Source organism: Aulonocara sp. 'chitande type north' Nkhata Bay, linkage group LG16 (assembly GCF_057382095.1).
Source record: "Aulonocara sp. 'chitande type north' Nkhata Bay isolate Kocher_YH1m ecotype deep benthic linkage group LG16, A_spYH_male_GT1.1, whole genome shotgun sequence".
Classification (NCBI taxonomy): Eukaryota; Metazoa; Chordata; class Actinopteri; order Cichliformes; family Cichlidae; genus Aulonocara; species Aulonocara sp. 'chitande type north' Nkhata Bay.
Window position 1 is genome coordinate 3,335,935 of NC_141359.1, and position 21,092 is coordinate 3,357,026.

General features: G+C 44.4%; 1 protein-coding gene across 2 annotated transcripts in view; it reads right to left on the reverse strand.

The window, feature by feature from the left end:
* parp4 (poly (ADP-ribose) polymerase family, member 4) overlaps positions 1 to 19,779 on the reverse strand; it is a 40,968-nt gene extending 21,189 nt beyond the window's left edge. Inside the window, exons 1-22 of one of the 2 annotated variants that reach the window (XM_086267987.1) lie at positions 19,376 to 19,779; positions 18,518 to 18,752; positions 17,995 to 18,088; positions 16,935 to 17,013; positions 16,736 to 16,840; positions 15,783 to 15,941; positions 14,954 to 15,091; positions 14,598 to 14,765; positions 13,563 to 13,714; positions 11,388 to 11,516; positions 8,303 to 8,401; positions 7,562 to 7,745; positions 7,252 to 7,393; positions 6,293 to 6,435; positions 6,066 to 6,197; positions 3,853 to 3,939; positions 3,528 to 3,692; positions 3,401 to 3,447; positions 3,149 to 3,230; positions 2,177 to 2,314; positions 1,900 to 2,089; positions 1,553 to 1,623 (exon numbers count right to left, since the gene is read on the reverse strand). In XM_086267987.1, coding sequence (XP_086124113.1) covers positions 1,553 to 1,623; positions 1,900 to 2,089; positions 2,177 to 2,314; positions 3,149 to 3,230; positions 3,401 to 3,447; positions 3,528 to 3,692; positions 3,853 to 3,939; positions 6,066 to 6,197; positions 6,293 to 6,435; positions 7,252 to 7,393; positions 7,562 to 7,745; positions 8,303 to 8,401; positions 11,388 to 11,516; positions 13,563 to 13,714; positions 14,598 to 14,765; positions 14,954 to 15,091; positions 15,783 to 15,941; positions 16,736 to 16,840; positions 16,935 to 17,013; positions 17,995 to 18,088; positions 18,518 to 18,752; positions 19,376 to 19,501 — 2,865 coding nt within the window. In that variant the 5' untranslated portion in view covers positions 19,502 to 19,779. Of the gene's footprint in view, positions 1 to 1,552; positions 1,624 to 1,899; positions 2,090 to 2,176; positions 2,315 to 3,148; positions 3,231 to 3,400; positions 3,448 to 3,527; positions 3,693 to 3,852; positions 3,940 to 6,065; positions 6,198 to 6,292; positions 6,436 to 7,251; positions 7,394 to 7,561; positions 7,746 to 8,302; positions 8,402 to 11,387; positions 11,520 to 13,562; positions 13,715 to 14,597; positions 14,766 to 14,953; positions 15,092 to 15,782; positions 15,942 to 16,735; positions 16,841 to 16,934; positions 17,014 to 17,994; positions 18,089 to 18,517; positions 18,753 to 19,375 lie in introns of both variants that reach the window. The other variant, XM_086267986.1, reaches the window with a different exon arrangement.
* Positions 19,780 to 21,092: the final 1,313 nt, after the last annotated feature.

Sequence of the window (21,092 nt, forward strand, 5' to 3'; positions counted from 1 at the left end):
GTACTGATACATGTATGACTTCATCAGAATTGTGAAAATCACAGCAGATGCCTTTGTGTGAAAGTAACTGAGAATAAAACACAGGAAAACATGAAGGAGATTTTCCTGGTCTGGCTTTTTATAGCAGATAACCTTAAAAATATTCTGCAATTTTGCATAATTTTAAGAAATTTAAATTTCTTCAGTATTGAACAGCAGAAATTAGGCTTTCTTGTCCGAGGTCATTTAAGTGAAAAAAGAAAAAGCGCTGTAAACAACGCTAGACTGGTGGGTAATAAGCGAATGAATAATGCAGAAAACAGATTTGAGACGGGAAACTGTTCCTGAAGTACAGAGAGAGAGAGAGCTGTGCAGGAAGTGTGATTTTTATCGTGGTGGAAGCAAAACAGCAAAAGTCAGAGGGAATTCATGACGACATTGATCAAATGTGAAGCGCAGTTTGCTGCTTCTTTTGCTGCAGGCTCGGTGAATTTTGGTTGGAGAGAGGCAAAACCTGCAGCTCAGAATCAGCGCAAAAAGACGTAAACACAGCGCGGACCCGAAGAATCGCTAAGCTCCGACAGCGTGTCCGTGTTCAGGCCGTCGGGTGAGAAAGCCGAGAAAGACGAAGCTGATTCTGATGTGTTGGGTCCGCTCCGTGTTTAGGTCTTTGTGTGGAATCCGTTAATGAATTGATATCGCTTTATTCAAGCTACTCACCTCTCTCTTCCACCTGCACTTTCAACTGGACCACGGCCAATCAGAGAGGTCCCGCCCCTGACTATCTCTGATTGGTTTAGTCCACGATAGGGGCATAATGTGTGTCTGTTGTTGACCACACGGAGAGTTACAGAGATTTTTTTTTTGTTACCGGAACAGTTGGTCGCACCTGTGCGACCAAATATTTATTTTTAGTCGCACCACTGAAAAATTTGGTCGCATTTGCGACCAAATTGGTCGCACTCTAGAGCCCTGTGTTATTAACCTCTGTCTCTCTTCCACAGCATGTCTTTATCCTGTCTTCCTTCTCTCACCCCAACCAATCACAGCAGATGGCCCCGCCCCTCCCTGAGCCTGGTTCTGCTGGAGGTTTCTTCCTGTTAAAAGGGAGTTTTTCCTTCCCACTGTCGCCAAAGTGCTGCTCATAGGGGGTCATATGATTGTTGGGTTTTTCTCTGTATCTACTCTACAATATGAAGCGCCTTGAGGGACTTTTGTTGTGATTTGGTGCTGTATAAATAAAACTGAATTGAAGCTTTTCAGAACAGTTGACCTCTGACCTTGAGATCATGGTCACTAAGATTCAAACATGTCTGACACTGTTGGTAGATACACCTATAGTAAGAATTTGAAAATCCTACATGGCTTCGTTCTCAAGTTATCACATTCACAAACTTGGGTGGTGACAAAACCCCATCAGCCTTTTAGGGCTGAGGTGAAAGAAGGGCTTTTTCTGGATCATGTTAGCTAGTGTTAGCGTACCTGCTAAGATAAGAATAGAACAAATAGAGCAGCATGCAGCCATGCTACTCAGTACCCGGAGCTATAAGAGCACAGCAGATTTATAACTGACCTTGATGAATCTCTGGGCTTCTTCATAAACTTCACCAAGTGGCGTCACTGTTAGAAAAGCTTCTGTGTGATCTGAAAGGCAAACACAGTAAAAGTTAAGAAAGCTACCACTGGCTACAGCAAGCATTTGCAGGGTTTCCTCAGTAATATGTGATTAACAGCTTCATCCAAGTATTGTGTGGGAAAAATGCAAATATGACAAACTGTAAATGAAACTCTTGTGAGTGACACAGGTTTGCTCACAGAAAGACGTGCTGCTCTTGTTATTCACATCCTTCAGGTTGACTTGAGCTAACACTTTTTAAATGTTAGCCTAAAAGCTGCCTCAGGCTGCAAGTACAAACCGACCTGTTCCAAACAAAACCACATTGAGTCTCAGGCTGCGATCCAGGCTTTTGAGAATCTGCAGGGCGATTCTGCGGGCCGAGTGGAGAGACTCTCCCTTCATGGACTCGGACGTGTCCAACAGCAGGATGACTTCATCTGCGTCTGAACTGGAGCTGACCTCAAAGTCTGGATAGAAAACCAACATGCAGGCCTAAAGGGACGGAAACGAGATGGCTGAACAAAAAAGCAGCATTTTTAGAGTGACAGGAGGAGAAGACAAAGAGAGCGACAGACAAACCTGGCTGTCCTTGTCAGGGTGTTTCTCCACCCACATCCTGGGCAGGTGGACGTCAGACAGCATGATGGACAGCTGGAATCCATCTGGACCCATGATCTGTCCTGGCAGCACGCTCACCACTGCCTTACAGTCGGTTTTCTACATGACCACAAACATTAAAGAGCAAAAAATGATTGGTTTGCATGCAATAAATCCATATTTGTAAACAGCAGTTTGGTTTAAACTTTGAGGTAAAACAATTAGTGGTATGGTCCACCCAGCCTTCCTCTGACTGGACACAGACAACAGGTCAAATAGAAATGATTTCCAACTAAAATAGAGTCACATTAAACAAATATTAACAATCGAAATCTTTAAATAGAATGAATGACGGTGTTTTGGAAAGCTGTAAATGAAGAACAAACGGCAACAAGTATAATAATGATTGTAATTATTATTGTTATTACTAGTAGCAGAATTCATTTTAACGACTTCTGATTCAATTCCAAATGCAGCCAGGTTGTCATTTGTTCACATGCTCGATCAGAGGGACTTAAATCCCAAAAGTTTTGGATGATACGTAACTAATAATAATCTGCATGAACAGTTGCAGTCTGGTCTTCGCCGCCCCACAGCACTGAAACTGTGCTGATAAAAGTAACCAATGATCTTCTCATGGCAGCCGACTCTGGTTTACTCTCCATTCTTATTCTTCTCGATCTGACTGCTGCTTTTGATACCATTTCTCACTCAATTCTCCTCAGTAGGCTCGCCTCCTTCGGTCTCTCCCATATCCCACTAGCCAGGTTTAAATCACTCAGTTTATTCGACTTAAATCCTTCACTTCTCAGCCCTTTCCTCTGGTTGCAGGCGTGCAGGGATCTGTCCTGGGGCCTCTTCTTTTCATTATCTACCATCTTCCACTTGGACACATTTTTTGTAAATAAAATATTCAGTTTCACTGCTTAAATGTAAAATAAAAAGCCAAATGACCTTCATCTTGACTTGGTGAGTGATACATTGCAGGCTGGAGATCTCATAGGGCATTTCAGCTGACAGGTCCAAGGTGAACTCTCTGAGAGCAAAGGAACAGTGATTGAACAACCCCAAACCAAAAACATGAGGATACACGAAATAATGAAGCTGTAAATACTGCAAAGCTGTTGTTCAGTTCTTAACAGTTTGGAGGTGGATATGAGCAGACGAGGTTCAGACTGGTTAACAGAAATGCTTCATTTCGCTCACCTCACACTCGCAGCTTCATCAGTTACACACACCTTCTCCACACTGACCTGTGGAGTGACGTTTAAAGTCATATTTGTCATCAAAGCAAACTCTGATTCAATCATGAGCCGGACAGGATCTCTGTTACCTGTGTGGTCTGGTTGAGGGATGCACTCTCCTGCCACGGAGCCACGCTGCCGGGCAGGGAGAAGAGAATTGTGCCGTCCCTGACGATCAGCTCGGAGACAAAGGTCACTTTGATGAGGACAGTTGCACCAGGGGGCAGGTTACCCACACTGATGGTGAACACATCCTGCAGTGAGGATACAGACCATGTCACAACCAGTGGCGGCTAAAAGGGCCTACATAACACCAGGAGACGCTAAACAGCTCTAAGCTTGGACCCGCATGATGAGTGTGTGTGTGTGTGTGTGTGTGTGTGTGTGTGTGTGTGTGTGCGTGCTTAGACGTACAGGTGCATCCTGGTCCATGAGATAAGCTCCATGTCCTTTCTCAATAGCCTGTTTGTACTCCTTGCGAGCTTTTTCTTTCTCCTTCACCTGAGAAACAAACATCCATTGGTTTGCTCACGTTGTGTTGAACAGCACAGGCTTTATATACACGATAGACGTAGTGCCTCAAACTGAGCAGCTTTACTATTCATCGTTCATCTTTTGAATCCAAATGTCACGAGCACAGGGCTGTGACTGTGAAATGAGAGAACCCACGTGCTTATTGGTCAACAAATTGTGACTCACAAATCATTAGCCAATGAGCTCATGAGAACTTCAATGTCCAAAATAAACCTAAATGTTGCATTTGATAGATCAAACTAGCAAAAGAGCGAGTGAGCTGAAGGGTGATGTAGTCACAGCCTGAAGTCTTTTACAAACCCGGCTGCTTCAAGGCTCGTTGATGTTGGCAGAACTTTGTGGAAAACACTAAAGAATGCTTTTCTACTCCCTCCAGCGTCAGAGTACTGGGTATTATCAACAGACTGCTGGGCTTTGACAACAACAACAGGAATAATAAAAGATCCTGTTATGCTTTGGTCACATTTTCATGAATAAAAAAAAAAAAAAAAAAAAAAAAAAAAAAAAAAAAAAAAAAAATTATATATATATATATATATATATATATATATATATATATATATATATATATATATATATATATATATATATATATATATATTAGGGGTGCAACGATACTTGTATAGATATTGAACCACTCGATACAGTGCTTTCGGTTCGGTACGCATATGTATCGAACAATACAACATTTTTAATTTATTTTATCAACTTTCCTTCTGACGATGCTGTCTGTGTGGAGCGCTCAGTGGATCTGCGCTCGACTACTCCGCCTAGGCTGCACTGTCGAGCGCAGATCCACTGAGCGCTCCACACAGACAGCATCGTCAGAAGGAAGAGCGCAGGGCACCTCCCCCACCCTCATTCAGATCTGGCGTTTGGAATTATTTTGGTTTTCATGTGACGTATGACCCTGAAGGTAAGCGCGTCATGGACTAAAGTAAAACCCGACGTCCCGGGGCTAGCGATTTTTCCAGTCGGGCTACCAAAATCTATCTCTGCCCTGCCTGTCGGGCTATTGTAGGAAAAATATATGTCAATGCTTTTGCATTCTTTCAGAAATGTAGCTGGGTAATTATGTCATTGGCATCGGTGAGCCACTGTCAATATGTGACATATTGAAGTCGCGTTTGAATTTGCGCTTGTTTTTTGCTTTCACTTTGCAATCGTGCGAACTGTGTATAGAGAGCGACAGCACTGATCTGTGAGTGATGATAATTTGTGCACCAATTCCTCTGACATCGTCTTATTAATCGTTAGCTCACTATGCAAACATGACAAGTGAAATCTCCCGCAGCTTAAACATGTGAGAGGTTGATCGTGCAGAGAATCGCTGAGCTTATGTGAGTGCGTGTGTAAAAGCAGCAGGATATATATTTTAGTTCTGCTGAGCCAAATAAGACAGGTCAGGGTGAAGAAGTGACAGCCAAAGAAAAGCTTACCACAAAACTGAGAAGTTATGACAAATCAGACTATAAGGCAAAAAGAAAGTGCAGCTTTATGGTTTCATGGACAAAAGAATTTCTGTGGCTGCAATATGACGAGCTAAATAACCAGGGCTGCACATAAGTGGTCCGCAGGTGCGCATTCGCTGTCAAAATAAAAAACACGCACAAGATAAGAAGTTGCAACGCGTGTTTGCGTACATAAGATTTTCTGGAGGAGGACAGACATTTGTTTAGAACTCTTAAAGATGTCGAAGAAGCTCCTTTAAGCAATTACTGTGATGTTCCTCCACCTCCAAACAAATGTCAGAAGGAGTCCGAACCACAAAAGAAGCGCGTATTCTTGGAAAAGTGTTTGCAGGAGGTGAGCTGGCTTCAAACAAATGATGAACGCACAGAGATGTGGTGTGGAATGTGCCGTGAAAATGTAATAAATGACAAATTAAAAAGGCATGAACATTTTTTTTGTATCGAAAAAATATTGAACCGTGACACCAAAGTATCGAACCGAACCGTGAATTTTGTGTATCGTTGCACCCCTAATATATATATAAATAGAGAGAGTTTGACAGGTGTTTATATTGTAATTCACAGAAACAGGAAATGAAAACTTTCAGACGGTGAACTAGTATTTGAATAACGCTCCGTTACCTGTCCCACGACATGCTTCCCGTTGATGAAAGCTTCAAACCCACACACTGCAGCTGAATCATCTAGAGGGAAAACATACTTTGCCTCAATGGGCACTGAGCTCAGATTTGTGTATTTCTGGAAGATGATGACCTAAGAAGGACACAGACGATCACATCAAATGTCAAATCGTATGTCAGCAAGCTAACAATGAAAAACACTGAAACGACTCGATGTGCCACCGTTACCTGCGAAAGCAGATCCATCAGTTTACACTTCACATGAACGGCCTGCAGAGGGAGCTGCTGACCAGCGCTGTCCAACAGTCCGGCGGTCACCTCTTCCAAGGGGTTTTTACTGCTTTCAAACATATCATCGCCTAAACTGAGCTCTACACACAGAAACAAGAGACGAAACAGTGCAGAATGACGTGGTTAGCTTCATTTCTATCTTTCAGCTTCATAATTATAATTCGCACATAGCAGACCGTGCTGACAAAGGATTTCCACTAATCTCATAGCTGTTCAGAGACTGTCAGTCCCATCCTGACCAATAAACACAGTCCTCTCACATAGACGAAGCCACCGGAGCAGGATCTCGACACTTCTTTAGACTCGGCCTGCATGGCAACAAACCTGTAGCTGAGGGCCCAACCAACATCCTGCACGTGCAAACAAACACTTTGAAGAGCTTGACAAAAAACTGTTGTTGTGTAGTTTCACCAACTCTACATGCAAAGGTTTTGTGTCTTTCTACGATAAACTAAAAAGTGCTTTGAGTAAAGAAGTCCATCTGTAAATTATAAGCTGCATCTAATGAATGACGTCACTGTTTACCTTTAAAGACAGCTGTGCAGCAGTGACATGTTATATCTGGTGGTGTTACTGGTTAACCCCACTGGGATCAGTCTGGGCTTAATGTGAGTAAGTGTCATAATCCTGGGTGGCTTCCTTTTGGAGTTTTCAGACCTATGAACTTGATCTTGAGGTCAAGGGTCACTGATGATTTTTAGCACTTGAGGTTCAAATTTAATTCTCAGCTTACTGGAATTATAAACGTGGTGACGATGCTACCACATGAGCCTTTTACAGCTGAGGGGTAAAAACGTATGAAAGCTCAAGTTCAACCACTAAGCTGAGCGCACTGTACTCTCACGTTCATCGCCATAAATAAGAGCCGATCAAAGGCGCAGCTGTCCAGTGCTCACCTTCAGCAGAACAAGGAAGACAGAGCTCAGGTGACATGTCCACGGCAGGAGTGAAGGCCTTTAGCTGGTCTCCTTGGATGCTGAACTGAACCACATACTTGAGTTTCACCTGATCAGGACTGTATACCACATACTCATCATCCTGGAGGACACAAGAGTGGATGCATGTTTGTGTGCATTAGTGAAGTGAACCTAGTGTGACAACAGTTAAATATTCAGCAAAGAACAATAATTCAGCTTATGGGCAGGAAGTGTTTTCTTCTGTCTGTTTATCCGTGTGCATGTAAACGCTCACACAGTCCTACTGTACCTCAAACTCAGAGGGAGTGTTTGGAGCGCGGCGGACTCCGCGCACGCTGTCGTATCCGTCGGGAGCCTGCTTCAGCAGGACGTCCGTCCTGTAGACCTGCCTGCAACGTCCCAACGCAACGTCACACACCAACAACAACCGGGAGCCATCCGTCACGCCGGGCTTGGAGTATTTCAGACTGGTGCTGTGGATGGAAAACGTGACTGTGTTGCTGCCATCTTGGTTCAGAGATATCAAAACTCCAATAATAACAAGTGAAAGCTTGTATTACTGCAGGTCAGTGTTTGCTTTACATTCAGAGGAAACTCTACAACCAGAGGACTGAAAACACTCCACAGCGTATGAACCTCACAGCCCTTCTTAGGGAACCAAGGAGAAGATGCTGAGGCGTGCAGATTACACAAGATCACGTTAAAACAAGTGGCAACAAGTCTCATGATCTTATTCAAAGCGTTATTGGTTCAAAGCGTTGCCGATGCGCACGTAGTCGGGGGAGAGGTGCAAGACTGAGTTCAGCCAGTGGTGTTGGGAATCAAAATCAATGGAACCATCAGATTTGTGTCCAGATTGTAACACGTCTCTCGTCCTTGAACTAGTTCTTCATACTTGCCTTATGTGTCGTATTACACTTTTCACTCAATGGCAAACTGTCAATGAATGAGGGGCGGCTCAAGACTTTTGCACAGCAGCGTATGTGTCAGACACACAAAGAAACTGGTCAAATTGGGATTTTCGACTAACCTCAGGGAATCACTAAAGTAGATCCCACCGCCCAGTTTGCCGACGTCGGTTCTTTCTATGCCGTGGTGCTCGACTCCCACACGGGGCAGCAGCAGGCCACTGAAGAGGAGGACACAAACACAGCTGCTGTTTCACTACACACATTAAAGACACACAATTCATATGAAAGTAAAGATATCGTTATGTAAAGGAGGTCTGCTCAAATCGAGCTAAATGATTGGACGGCGTTTCCTAATACAGATGGACACAAGACGTACAGCCGGAGCCAAGGCCAAGTCAGTCAGCTGATCTTAACCCAGCTGAGCGTTTCATTGGCTGAAGACTTTGGCTCACAAACAAACAGCGATTGAAAGCTGCTGCAGTGAAGGCACAGCATGACAAAGGAGGAGGCTCGCGTCTGGTGATGTCCATGAATTCAACACTTCAGGCTGTCAGTGCCAGAAAAGGCGTTTCAACAATTACTTTCACTTGTTTCGTTTGTCCAATGACGTCTGAGCCCCTGAAATGATGAGATTGTGTTCCTCACATCTTTTTGTTCCACCCTCTGAATGAAAGCTGAAAGTCTGAACTTCATTACAAATTCATTGTGATAAAAAACCAAACCTGTCTCTGTCCAAATATTTATGGACATAATGTTTATCTAAAGTGAAAGAATAAGAGAGAGGACAGTGAAAAGACGACATGTTTCAAAGTGATGTGATAAACACATCGTGCGTGTCTGTATACACGATAAATGTGAAACCACTAACAACATTTTCAGGTGACTGTTGTTGTGATTTGGGGCTGTAGAAATAAAGCACTAAACATCCAGAGACACGGTGTCCGGCTGAAATCCACCTGGCCAGTCAGTGTCCTTAACCCTTTAGGACCTACCACAGAACCAAGTCCGCCAGAGCTTATATTATATTTTTACATGCTGTGGAGCCATTTTTGGGAGCATTTCAAGTTGCTATACATCAATACAACCATTATAGCCCAGATTTTAATAATATGTCTGCATTAAGTGCATAGTAATTACATAAATTGCAAAAAAGTGCAATAAACTACAAAAAAACTGAAAATCGCTTTTGTTTTTTTAACATATATTTCTAGTTAGAGAAATTTAAGAGGCTTATCCCTCAAAACTGTAAATACAAAAAAGTTGCACAAAATAGTTTCCCACCACAGGAAATTTATTTTGAGTGTCTTCATAGTTTTATTTTTGAAATACACCAATTTTTATATACTGCAGAAAAAACGAAAATAAATATTATACTGCAAATTTGCAAAAAGCAGCATATGCATCAAAATAAACTATTTCCAGCAGAGCAATATGAGTCCTCAGCATCCCAGAAACGACACAGAAAGTCATAAAGTCAAAGATAACTTTTAAAGACACCAGTATAGGCTCATGAGGCCCTGATGGTAAAAACTACATTTCCGCGAAAAATGACGTCACTTCCGGTTTCGGGCAGGACATGGCGGCCATGTGATAGTTCACGCTGATGGACGTAGGAAGTGTTACAAACAGCTGATCGGATCGGCAAAGCGTGTTTCTGGAATATTATGTTTTTGTTGCTGCAAGTGCTTTTTATGCAGTTTTTGCAAAGCTATATGTGGAAGGAAACCGTGACCGAGGACAAGCTGATGGCATCAGATGTAAGTACAACTCCTCCGGTTTCATATGCAAAAAAAATTATTGCGCTAGCTTACGTGGTTGCAGAGCTACCGGGATTTAAAAATAGTTACGCAAAACAGAGCGTGCCCGCTCCGACCGGCTTTAAAGGGTTAAAGACGAATCACAGTTTCCTCTAACTGGTTAAAAAGCGAGACATGTCTCACAACAGACAACAAACCTTTGGTGTGACCCAAAGTGTCACAGTCCTGGGTCGTGTGTTTTGATTTTGGTATAATTATTGAGCTTTCATCGTGGTTTATCATTACCAGTCTTTTGGTTTAAGGTTCTGTATTTCGAGCTCTAGTAGTTCTTTGTTCTGTAATTTCTAGTCCTTAAGTTTTGTTTCTGTGTTTCCTGTTTTATTTTGATAGTCCCTGTCCTGTGTGCAGCGTGTTGGTTTTGCTTCTGTTGTCTAGTTAGGTCTGATTTGTCCCAGCTGTGTTTCCCTCTCCCATTCCCCGATTGCTCCGGTGTTTATTCGAGCCCTGTGTTTTTGTTGCTCTGTGTCGTGTTGTATCCTCATGCGAGTTCTGTCTGCCTGTTTATCTTCCCCAGTCTAGTTAGTTTTCTCTTCGTTTCCTGTCCAGCAAATAAAGTTGAGTTTTGGCACCTTGAGTCCTGCTGCACGCACACCATGACAGCAAGCTGTTGTTGCTCTTCTTAGAATCCAAGCACACGGGATTCTGTCCCATTAAGTTTCCATTCATTATTCCCACACAGCATCACAGATCTGAACTCGCAGCAGAACACAGGCAGAGATGTCCTGGTAGCTTATCAGTTAGATTACATGTAAATACAATAAACACAATAAATACAGAAAACCTTTGTTTTTTCCTTCAGTCTTTGATCTGATTGGTCGACATATTAAATCAAACGTGTTCATGCAAACGGACTAAGACGTCCACACGGTTGTGTTTTATCCCCAAAAGTTGAATAAAATTAAATACTGACGGCCACAAGTCGCCCCCTCCCCAAAGACGCATCTATGGCATAAATGTTCCTCATTAACTCTCAGTTGACCTCTGACCTTCAGGTCAAGGTCACTACTACATGCAGCTATGGTATCAATTAAAGTTATCATGAAGTTTCCAGACAACTTTGACCTCGAGGTCAACGTCACTGAGATCCAGACTCATCGAGATATTTGGTAGCTGCAGCTAAAGTGTTTAAATTCCCCACAGCGCCACGTTCTTGACTTGTTGTTCACGCCACCCGCCTGCCTGCCCACGGCGGGTGACTACAACACCCTGACGACATTCAGACTTTGTTTCAGTGTATATGAGAGTGTCAACCACAGCTCGATGCGACGAGCTAAGTCTCTGAATGGACGGCTTTACAGAAGAGTTTTGTCGATGTGGGTTCAGCTTGAAATCGGTTTTCTTACAGTAAATCAGGTATGAGACAAACGACAGGATCAGTTGTTCTCACCGAGACAGGATTCCCACAAAGTTGTTGGGACTGGAGGAATGGAGGAGTGGCTTAACATTCCCCAGCTCGCTCTTAAAGGTCTGAAGCTCCACCCCTCGGCCGACACGCACAATCTGCTGGATCTGCACCCTGCTGCGAAACACAGATTAAAGCGAGGGAACATCTGTGAAAGAGATCTTTGTGTCGTTGCATACAGAAGACATGCGCCAGAAAACTGAAGACAGATCATTGTGAACACGTTGGCTCGTTTACCTCTGCAACGACCGGCTTCTTACAGCAGGGATAATAATACATTTGATTTAAAAGCGCCTGTCAAAACACCCAAGGACGCTGTACAGCAAATAAACAGGCATAAAAACATGAAATATACACAATAATAAGAGCAGCAGACAGAAAGTTTAAGTTCATGGATGAGTTATATGGAGTAGGCAATTTTCAACAGGTGGGTTTTAAGGTTGGACTTAAAAAGAGGGAATAAAGTGTTTCTGAGGTCGGGGGAACTCCAAAGTGAAGGGGCAGAGCACCTAAAAGCACTCCTCTCCCTTATCTTCCCTGCTTTGCTTCTTATGTCCTTGTCTTGTGTCGTGCTTTTTTCACTTCCCTGGAACACTCTCTCACAGTCTGTGTCTAAAACCTAAAAGAGAATTATGGCTTTGATCAACTGGTCTCTGGATGCTATTGACACCCTTTAACGAGAAGTCTGGGCTCGGGAGAACCCGAGTGCCCTGGAGGGACTTTCCCTGCCGGATACACGATGGACGGGTGGCAGAGGATCGTGTGCTTGGCGGGACTGTCGATCGAGGACGCTAAAGATATCTACCTATTCGGAACCATGATAACAGGGTTCTTGCTGATCAGAGCTGGCTTGGCCCTGGCTTATCGGAGAATTAAGAGAGCGGAACCGGCTGTTCAAACCCCCCCAAGGCTGCCCGCTGGGATTGGAACGACAGGTGCGACTTCTCAGAAAGGGCTCATTGAAGGCAGCATGGAGCTTGGAGGCGCTTACGGCTGCAGTGAATGCTCAGAATAACACCTCTGAGCGTATGTTGGAGTACATCAGGGAAGAATCCACTCGGAACAACACCTCTGGGTGGAAGCTGGATTACACCTCGGATCAGTTGGCTGCGGTTGTGAGGTCTCAGAATCTGCTATGTGAGCAAAAGACTGAAAAGATCACGGAACTGAAGGTAAATAACATCATGGAGAAACTCGCAGCTATCCAACGGGAGATTGAGACCAGTGTCGGTGTCGGAGTGTTAAAAACGGCTTGAAATTCTCATGAGTTGTTTGTAAAAGAAAAACCACCATTATAATGCGGAGACCCCTTCAGCGCCAGCTGTGGGCTCAAGGGCGGAGCCGAACAACACCCTGATAACGACTCTGTTGAGTCTGTTCCTTCCCATTCCCTACAAGGCCACCTGGGTTGGCTGGAAGACTGTTTACTTAGCCTGGCAGGGCGAAGGACACTGTCTCCGCTGAACTCTGGACACGCACACACATACACTTACACTGATAAGCACACACTCATCCCCCTCCTTTTCCAAACGCCTTCGATGCTTGTTTCCTGCGGGGGAACACGGCGGGTCGGTGTGCCGCGCTGGAATGGTAGCACTGTGCAGGGCGGCTGCTGTGTTCGCTTCGGATTACTCCTCACCCCCCACCCAATCCTGTGGCTTGTCATGTCTTTCACAAAGTTGTGCTGTGGACATTTATGTGCTCTCTGTGCAGAGGAGTTTTTTTTGTTTCCTGTTCTCGTGCTGTCCTGCCATGGAAGCACAGCATGAGTAGAGCTCTCTTTTTTTCCTCTTGTACTTTCCCATTGTAGTGTACATTTCAGTGTTTTTCTGTAACGCTACCGATCTCTGACTTGTCTCCCCATGTGATGTCTGTGTTGTGTGTGTAAGGTCGGGGAGGGGGGGGGGGGGGGGGGGGGGGGTCCCATTTCACTGCAGGGCAACCTGCATGTGGCGAATAAAGCTTTGATTGATTGGTGTATATATAGTGACAGCGGAGATGGAGGAGGGTGTGTGGAATGCAGCAGCTATTCCTGAGTGACCACAAAACATCAAAACAACATGAAATCCTGTGTGTTGGGTCCTTATCACAATATGTCACCATGAATTTGAATGTGTCGCTGTTACTTAATCCTCGTTTGGAAAGTAGACGTGAAACTACCTGTCCTGCAGGAGATCGGTCACAGCCTGAAACTCGGAGCTACTGGGGGGAACCGTCTCAACGCTGCACCTCAGAGCTCGATACTTCCCCACAGTGGAAGGGGCGGGGCTCCTCAGAGTCATCTCACTTGCATTCAGAACATCTCGGATTAACTGGAGGAAATCAAATCGTTGTTTTGTGTTAGTCTAAAGATACAAAGAGAACACAGAGGCTGAGCTGATCGATATCATGGACTTGTGCACTGGAGTGGGGGGATTTGTGATGTTGTCCAATCATCATCCTCCTCTGGCCCTTCAAACAGACTTTTAACCTTTGAAGTCGTCGTGTATTTTTTTTCTTTAATGTTTTCTACAAATGTGTGATGATATCTGAGACACAGGACAGAGCCAGGAAGCACTCAGCTTACACCAGTGCTGCGGCGCTAGCTTGGTTCGCATTTTACTGTGTTAATATGTTTTAGTAGCAAAACCTGAAAAGTTCTTAAGAGGAACAGTGAACCGGAATAGCTGAAGCCCAAACATCTCTGGATAAATGAAGAAATGCATGCTGGGATTGTTTTGGTCGTCTGTAGTGTATGTCGCAGTGCACAGGACGGTCAGGTTGACTCTAACATTTATCCACCTGTTTGACATTTTCTAAACCAATTTTTTATATTTCAGCGTAAAAGCGATCAAAAAATTGTGAAAGGTTTTTGTGAAAAAGCTCCATCTCCTGGTGGAGTTAAAGGGTCGTAGTTCATAGTGCAACGTTCCTCCTTCAGAAACACTCCCAGCAGCTGGGAGAGGCCTTATGTGTACTTTACATCACGTGCCTCACATTGACCTTTAAGATTTTATGGAACTGTTTCTTACATGGTGCCAAAGCGGTGGAACCAGTCGGTGCTCTCGTGTTTTTGCAAGTTGTATTGTGATAGTTTTGTTGGCTTTTCTGTCCTGGCTCAGTCACACTGCATCTCTGACAGAAATCATTCTGCAGGATATTTTTCTCAGTACGTGTGACGTCAGTGGGCGTGTCTCAGAGCCGTGTGCGTGGTACCTGACAGAGGTCCAGTTTCTGAGAGATGAGCTTGGTGCTGGGAAATATGGAGAGTTGTCTGTGTGGCAGCAGAGTGTAGACGTCCTCCAGGAGACTCATCAGCTCAGTGTGGTTTCCCTCTGTCAGCTTCTTCTGAGCCTGAAGCAACAAGCCCTCTGCCCTGCTCACCTGCACACACACACACACACACACACACACACACACACACACACACACACACACACACACACACACACACACACACACACACACACACACACACACGGTCCTATCAGGTCAGGCTGATGGGAAAGCTGCAGTTTCTCTCAGTGGTCACCGTCATCAGCTCCACGTTTTACAAACAGAGAAACTCTTACATCATTCAGGCTGAGCTTGTCCACTGAAACTCTGAGGATGTTGTCGAGGCAGCCCAGCGCCTCGGTCCACAGCAGCTCCACAAACACACCCACTTCCTGTGATAAGCTTCCTGTGTTGAGCTTCTCTTCCAGGAGCAGCTGTCAATCAAACAGAGCATGTATCATCCAACTGCTGAGCAGCACAGATGGAGGTCTCAGATGTCAAACGTGCTACTAAGAAACAGGATTTCCCACATGTTCTCTCGTCCAGAAACATGAATTCAGTCCTTTTAGTTTAAAGCAGATTTGGACACACGTCCAAAACGCTCGTGTTTTCCTTCTATGTTACTTTTAGGAAACTTTAATCTGAGCACAAATATAAAATGTGACACGAACACATAAAGCAGAGCATCTGATGTGACGGTGACATTCTTAATTAATCTGTACTGAACTGTTATTATTCATGGTGTGAGACCCGATCCACCCACAGCTTTGTACTGTAAACTGCTGCAATACAGTTTAACAGAGAGAAAGATCGCTGTAGTAAAGGTTGATGATTTAGGCCACAGTGGTTGGTGGGAGTGTACTTTGTAATATTGTGTCCTCTTAATATGTCAAAAATTATAACCAGTGTTTTGGTCAGTGTTGATATTCAACAATATTCCTCATTGGAAAAACTGAAGATTCATTAAACTTCAGAAAGAAAGTGGAAAACATTTTGTATTGAAGAAAATTTCTTTAAACTTTAATTCTTCAAATAAAAAACGAGTGAAGTAAATAAAGGTGAGTCTAAAAGCTGAGAGCAAAGAGCAAAGATGTGATGCAATATTCATCAGTGAGTGTGTCAGACCTGCTGCAGGGGCGCAGAGCCCATCTCACAGGCAGAAGGAGGAAACCTGCTCTGCCTCCGCAGACCTGAAGCCTCCAGGCTGTCTCTCAGGGCCTGGAACACCTCCAGAGCTTCCTCTGAGGTGGACAAAAACACCAGCTTGTCCCTCACGGCCTTCTTCTGTGAAACACAAGTATGTGTGCAAAAAAAGACCAAAAAAATCAAAGGTCTATGCAAGCAGTGACATGTGATTGTGCTGACAGTGCACTGTGGAACACGTCTTCCTGTTTTGCAGACAGTCCCTGCTTACTTGTCTCAGACCCGGCTGCACAGAGAACAGCAACACTGCCGTTAGTGCAGCTCGGAGGACGTCTCAAAGCTGCTCTCCATCTGAAGGACCCAGACTACGATAGTCGTCCTGACCCTCCTGCTGAGCTTATCAGTCTGTCAGCTGTTTGAGGTCACACTGAATAAAAAGTCTATTTTGAAAATATTTGAAACATCTTTTATACTGTCTATGCACACAATCCTTCAGGTATGAGCAGTGACAGATGGGCTGCTATTGTACGGAGAAACAGGAAGTCACCAGGAGTTGGTCGTAACCCTTCTAGGTTTGGCACAGGACTCGTTTAAGCACTGCTGATGATTTCGAGCTCACCGAGCTCACCTGGGGCGCACTGACAGAGTGTGCACATGACACACAGTATTTCACCAGCACTGCGTGACACTGACACTACATTTGTGACTGATTGGTTTTTTCTGTCAGGAGATTTCATCGCACTAATATTTGTTGGACCTGAAGACGAGCAGCTAAAGAAGCAACACTACGCTCTCTGCAGGGATCCAGCTCAGCTCTCATTTCAAAAGACAAATGTACATTTATAGAGTTTCACATCAGGACACAGAAAACATGAACCAGAGTGGAGTCGCGTCAGTCTCACACATGTATACACACATGTAAAAACACTTCTTACCTCACAGAGTATATCATCCTTCCAGTATCTGACCACACGGTACTGCCGCCCCTCCTCCCCTTTGAAGCTCTGCAGCTCCAGCACACACCAACTGTTGCTGTTTACCTACAGTGCATATGTTTCATACCAGTAAGAGTCATTACAGTAATTATTGCTGTGGGAATGTCATTAGTGGTAAGCTACAAAAATGTTCTTTTACCTTTTCAAAGATCGAATACTTTGCCACTTGAAAGTCACTTTGGTCTGATGGAAGATCCGAATCAGTGTCTCTATAAATTCTGTCAAGATGAACATTTCAAACATCAGCTTTCTTCTGAGGCGCCATGACTGGAGGAAGCTTATCAGAGCAGTTATCTGCACTATTAAACCAATCTAATAACTATAGCAGCTTAGAGAACAAACAGTTCAGGTTTTTAACCAGGCCAATGTTTCCAGATCTGAAGCCAACGTGGGCGGGGCTTACAGAGAAAGCTGTCTGTGCTGCAGTTCAATGCAGTACCAACAGATGGAGACACCTGATTTCAAGCCAACATGACAATAATCACAGTCACAATCTTTGTATTACTGTAGGCTCTACCTCACAATATAAAGACACCACTGTTGTTGTCATGTGGTGCTGTATAAACATGTAATTACATATTAGCAGCCCAGCTTTATCCTTTCTGGCACAGAAGGACGCTGGGATGTACTTCGTGCCTTTACTAGTGATTCTTGACTTTAAATATATTGTCTCCTCCTGCTGGTAAAGCAACTTCTGCTTGTGTGTCCACTTCACACTCGGCAGAGGCAAAGTGTGAAACGCACACGGTGCACCTATTACACGCCTATTACACGCCTATTACATGCCTATTACATGCCTATTACACGCCTATTACACGCCTATTACACGCCTATTACATGCCTATTACATGCCTATTACATGCCTATTACATGCCTATTACACGCCTATTACACGCCTATTACACGCCTATTACATGCCTATTACATGCCTATTACACGCCTATTACACGCGTAATCGCTCACATGAACCCAGTTTGTGTGTAAATCAGAGCAGAATGAACTTGGCTGTTAACCATGTACCACATCCAGGTTCTTGAACCAGAATCAGACACATCTGATCCAAAATATTAGATCAGTGCATCCCTGGTACTTTGTCCTGTACCGTGACAGGTCAGAGGTGTCTTCATAACTCAGGGCGTCGACATTAACAGACAGATGGTCCTAATGTAACTCACTAATAGACAGATGGCGTCTCTCACCTGAACCTGTCCAGCACATTCCCACTCCTCTCAGGACTCTCTGCCCTCTGAGTCCCACTGACACACTCCACAGGTTGGGCCCGGCCTTTTGACCCTGCAGTATGGACACACACACAGTTTAATAATTAACTCCATATCATATCACCTTGTGCACAGATCTTTGCACACACCGAGTAGCAAACAGGTTCTTATCAATTTGCACAACAGTGCTGCATCAGCTTTAAACACAATGTGAATGTGTAACACTGCACACAGCTGCACACAGCTGCACACACCCATGTTCATCTGACCTAATAAAACTAGTTCAACCTGCTGGCTGAGTCTGCTGAACATTTTTAATGTGAATGTATTTCAATCAGCGTGGGGGGACGATGTTACTGAACAGTAAAGGAAATATCAGTCATTGTGCTGCATGTGGGTAGAATTAGCAGCTTGTCTGTGTCTGTAACGCAAATTAATGGAAAAAAAATACAGAAATAAATGAAACTGTAAAGATCTGCTTAGTGGTGCTTTCTATACAGACCTATCTGCTGAGGTGCGAGCGAAGCCAGTGGAGCCGCCTTGAAGGAGGAGCGATGAAGAGGAGCTGATAAGGCAGAGGACGTGTCCAGCTTGTATTCATCCACCTGCAGGAGAACTCCTCTCTCCACACACCTGTACACGTAATCCACCCCGACCACAGGTGTGTGGTGTTTCTGAATGCTACGCAGCCTGTTGGAGCTTAGGTTGGATACATCGGTTGTCACTACCAAAGAGCACTGTGGGAAATGTAGGAAGAAATGAGAGAGAAGTCTAAGATTTTTAAATGTATTTATTGGTTTTTGGTCTCTGAACATAAAGCTGCAGAATGCACACACTGCAGCTTTGTAGCTGAAAGCACAACACAATCCAAAAGGCGTTTTGCACTGCTGGCCTGTGTTGGTCAGTCAGTGTGCAAATATATACTTTTACAAAAATAATGAATTGCTGAAGCTTCCCATCAGAAGAGAACCTAGCTCTATTAGGTCAGACTTCAGCATCTGCACCATCGTCACTAACACAGGGACGTCCTTCTGCAGAGCGAGCGCTTTTGCTCACTTGTGCGCTTCTGTTGGTACCAGACAGTCGTGTGAGGCTGCAGGCTCCATGGAAGTGCAGCCGATTCATAACCAACTATTAACTACATGTTTCTATAGATGTGGGAGAATGACTTCGATCATTCGTGGTGCAGCTCTGGCATGTTGTGAACATTATACTGAAATAGTCACGTGCTGCAGCTCGATATGGACGCAGCAGGTACCAAAGAAAAAAGCTCTTTTTAAGTAAAGTTGTTTAGTAAAGTTTCATTTGAGCACTCAGCCGTGAGGAGTGCCCCCTCCCCCCGCGCTGACAGCTCACTGACCTGTTTGTTGACCACAAACGAAAGGTTGCCTCCGTGACCTGTGACTGCTGATTTCACCGTCTTCTTCTCCTTGAACGACAAACCTCTGAGCTCGAACAGCACCGAGCAGTTGTCGAACACCGCCATGTCTGGAGACGTGTGTCACACAGCTGCGCTGAGAAAACCCTGCTGGCGCTCCCACCAACTCCTGTTAAAATGCGGAAGTAACTCTCAGCAAAAAGTATCCAACGTAACAGATCAGTTAGAGAACAGCCACGCGGGACTCGTGCTCGTTAGTAAACGACGAATACAACAAAGCATCGACACGATCAGAAACAGCAAAGTAAAGGTACTGACGAAACACCCGAAGCACGCACTCGTCCAGTGACTAACTTAAAGCGAGCAGCAACATTTAACTTCCTGTCTGGTTCGGTTTTCAAAATAAAGGTCGTGACGTTAACAGAGGCGTTTCCGTTTCCGTCCTCGAACACCTCCACGACAAATCAGTGTCGAATCAGACTGAAATGTCACATATTCAGACCTTAACACAGTGGTTCCCAAAGTTTTTTGCTGGGCCCCCTTTGTTTTACAAGAAAAATGTTCGCCCCCCGCGTGCACGCGCGCACACACACGCACAAACACATCCTCCAACCACACACGCCCATATTTTGCTCCACTGCGGTTTATTTCACACCTCAAACATTTAGTAAACAATTAAGCAAATACCAGTAATCTGCAATAAATTACAGGTAGTAATGAAATAAACTACTAACTCTTTTACGCTGCGTCCGCACCTACACGGGTATTTTTGAAAACGCAGCTGTTTTTCTAGTCTTTGGCTTGAAATGAAGTTGGTTTGGAAACATATTCAGCGATGCTTCATCTCCTGCTTTGCCTTTCTGTAGGCGCCCAGTGCTAGCAGTGTCCAAGCATTTTGTTTTTCCCCCCCCCTTTTCATACCGCGCCCCCCCTAGGGCACGGGCCCCACACTTTGGGAAGGTCTGCATTAACACATGTCACCAGATATGACAGAAACAACCTGTTTTCAACTTGATCATGTGGAGCCATCCATGTGCTAATAATGAATGTGTCAAATATCCGTATTCTGCACTAATCTGTTGCACTGTGATAACCTGTTTCTATGTCACATCTCTGTCCTTCAGTTTTAAGCATGTACAGAGTTTCTGACTGTTGTCTACAGTTGCTTTATTATACAATGAACTGGCTTATACTGAGCTTGCTTCCTCTCATATTGCTGTTTAAAAAAATGTAAACAGATTTTTGTAAATTTTAACAGGAACAGGCAAGGCCCCATATAAACATGAAAACTCTTTTTGATGGCTTTCTACAATAGACATCAAATATTCTCCCACATCTGTAGCAGAAGTTCCCACGAATGTGGACCTTGTAGGCTGCTTTGCTTTCCCTCTTCTGTCCAGTTCAAACCAGCTCGATGGGGTTTCAGTCTGGAGGCTGTACTGGACACTCCGTGTTTCAAGCTCACCATCTTGTTCTTCTTCCTGAGGTAGTTGTGGCACAGCTTGGACCTCTTTTTGGTGTCATTATCCTGCTGTAGGATGAAGCCCTGACAGACTAGGTGCATACCAGAGGGTGCTGCATGGCGCTGCAGAATGCGGCCATTTTGGCTCAGGGAGCCTCTCACTCTGTACAAGTCACCGAAAACAGCCCCAGACCATCACACTCCCTCCTCCACTTACTACGGCCACCATTAATCTGT